Genomic DNA, 2,161 nt, shown 5'->3' with positions numbered 1-2,161 from the left:
CCTCCTCCCCCTCCTCCCTCCTCCCCCATCTCCGTCCTCCCCGCCTTCTCTTCTGCCTTTCCCCTGGCTTGTTTTCATCCTAGCACCCCGCACTCTCCCGGTTACTGTGTTTCTTGTTTCCTTCTTGATTGCCTGTCTTCCTCACTGTGCTGAGTCATTTTCTTGGCACACGCTGAAGACAGGAGACAAAGGTACGTTTTTTGGTAGATGTTGCCAATTCCCTCCCCCTCCACCTCCCCAAAGAGGTGGCTCCAGTGTTCACTGCAGCCGACAGCATGTGTGACAGGGTCTGTTTCCCTCCCTTTTGGTGAACACTTGGTGATACCAGTCTTTGGAATTCTCGTTACTGTGATAGAGATAAAAATGGTTTATTTTCATATTTTGAGGATTCACTAGGTTCAGCATCTTTTCTCATGTTAACTGGCCATTTGTCTTTCTTCTGTAAATTGTTTACTTTTAGAAGGATTGCTGTCTTTCCTCATTGCACAGGGGTGGGTGGGAAGGGGGTGGGGACGCCGTCAGGAAAGGGTTGTTTTCTGGACAGACACCCCCCAAGCATCCTTGTTAGACACAGAACCTGAAAGGAGTCGGACTCGGCGGGAAGTATGTGCTGGAATAAGACAGGTGTGTTTGTAAGTGTCCATAACAGGTTATGAGGCTAGGAATGTTCTAGGCGCCTCTGGAAGCCCCTACGGCCAGTGCCATACAGGACAAACTGCCGCTGTCCTACCTCTCCTGCCGGACCTCATAGACCAGCACTGACCAGTCGAACTTTTAGCCAAATGGGAATACTCTCTACCTTCGTTGTCCCGCATGTCAGCCACTAACTAGCCCCCTGTCACTCTTGAACACTTGAAATGGGGCCAGTGAAAATGGGGAACTGTATTTTATTTAATTTTAATTGAATTTAAGTTTCAGTAGCCACACGTGGCTAGCGGCTACCATACGGGTCAGTGTAGCCGTAGGTCATCGGTTGGCCCCCATGTAAACGCTCGGATCGTCCCGCAGCGTGGGTGTTGCATGTAGAACAGATGCTCTCAGGCGGGCCAGGCTCCCCCGTTTGTAAGCCCGCCTGCTTACACTATTTCTTTGCTTATGTTTTTCCCGTGTTAGGAACTGTTGTGGGTGTTGTGCTTTACACCGGCAGAGAACTCCGGAGTGTCATGAATACCTCCAATCCTCGAAGTAAGGTGTGTACATGGTCACAGGATGTGCTTCCTCGTCCGAATTGCTGACCTGATNGATTTGTTTGGTTAGGCACTTGTTTTGGACATATTAATATTTCAGTGATAAATTCCTGTTCATGTGTCTGTTTGGTTTCCATTCCGGTGATTTTCCTCCTGCCTGCCTGCCTGCCTTCTTTTCATGCTGCAAACCCTTACTGAGTACCTGTATCTGGTAGTGCCCAGCTCCATTGCTAGCTCCTGCTGCTACAGTGGTGTGCCAGGAAATTCTGGTCCCCACCCTGCTGGGACTTAACAATAATCTTTTATTTATCAGGCACTTTTCGTTTACAAAGTGCTTTGCTGCCATTCTCTTCTTTTGATCTCATGAACATTAAATGAGGACATCTAATGGAATGTAGAACAGAGCTTCAGAGAGGGTACGCAGCTTGCCTAAGGTCACACAGTCTTAGGTCATCTCCTGAGATGAGGAGAGTGAGAGGCAAATTGGGACCTTGGAGATGGTGGGAAAGATTTCAAACAGTTCATGGGAAATATGGAGTTAAAACATGCATTTTTTTCCTCCCACTCATCTGGATTACTCTCTTTGTGTTTGGTGATGTGGGGAGAGAAAGAGAGAGAGCAGTGATTCAGTGGCACTGACTGCCATGCCCTTCAGCGGGCATATGTTTGGAGTGAGTCTGAGTAGCTGGGAATTGACCATTTCCACAGCTGGCCTCAGTTTCCCTGCCTTCTCACTGAGTAGACATCTGACCACACTCTGATTCTAACGCAGAGGTGGATGGAGTTAAATGCAAGCCATTTCCTCCTTGTGCTCAGCTCAAGAAACTGCCATCCAGAGTAATCTTAATTATGAGATTTTGCTTCCGTGTTCCCTTTAAAATCTTAAGTTTGGTGTCTTGGTCACTCTGCTGTTATTAGTTGAAAGTTTAAAAAATAAAAAAGCTTGCCAGGCAGGTGCAGAGGGTCCAGCATTC

General features: G+C 47.7%; 1 protein-coding gene across 1 annotated transcript in view; it reads left to right on the top strand.

The window, feature by feature from the left end:
- Nucleotides 1-2,161, top strand: part of ATP9A (ATPase phospholipid transporting 9A) — a 99,018-nt gene that overhangs the window by 35,196 nt on the left and 61,661 nt on the right. The window contains exon 7 of the mRNA XM_019640922.1: nt 1,114-1,190. Coding sequence (XP_019496467.1) covers nt 1,114-1,190 — 77 coding nt within the window. The remainder of the gene's footprint in view (nt 1-1,113; nt 1,191-2,161) is intronic.

This window comes from Hipposideros armiger, unplaced genomic scaffold, assembly GCF_001890085.2.
Source record: "Hipposideros armiger isolate ML-2016 unplaced genomic scaffold, ASM189008v1 scaffold_54, whole genome shotgun sequence".
NCBI classification, from domain to species: Eukaryota; Metazoa; Chordata; class Mammalia; order Chiroptera; family Hipposideridae; genus Hipposideros; species Hipposideros armiger.
This window is presented reverse-complemented; position numbering and strand designations above follow the sequence as displayed.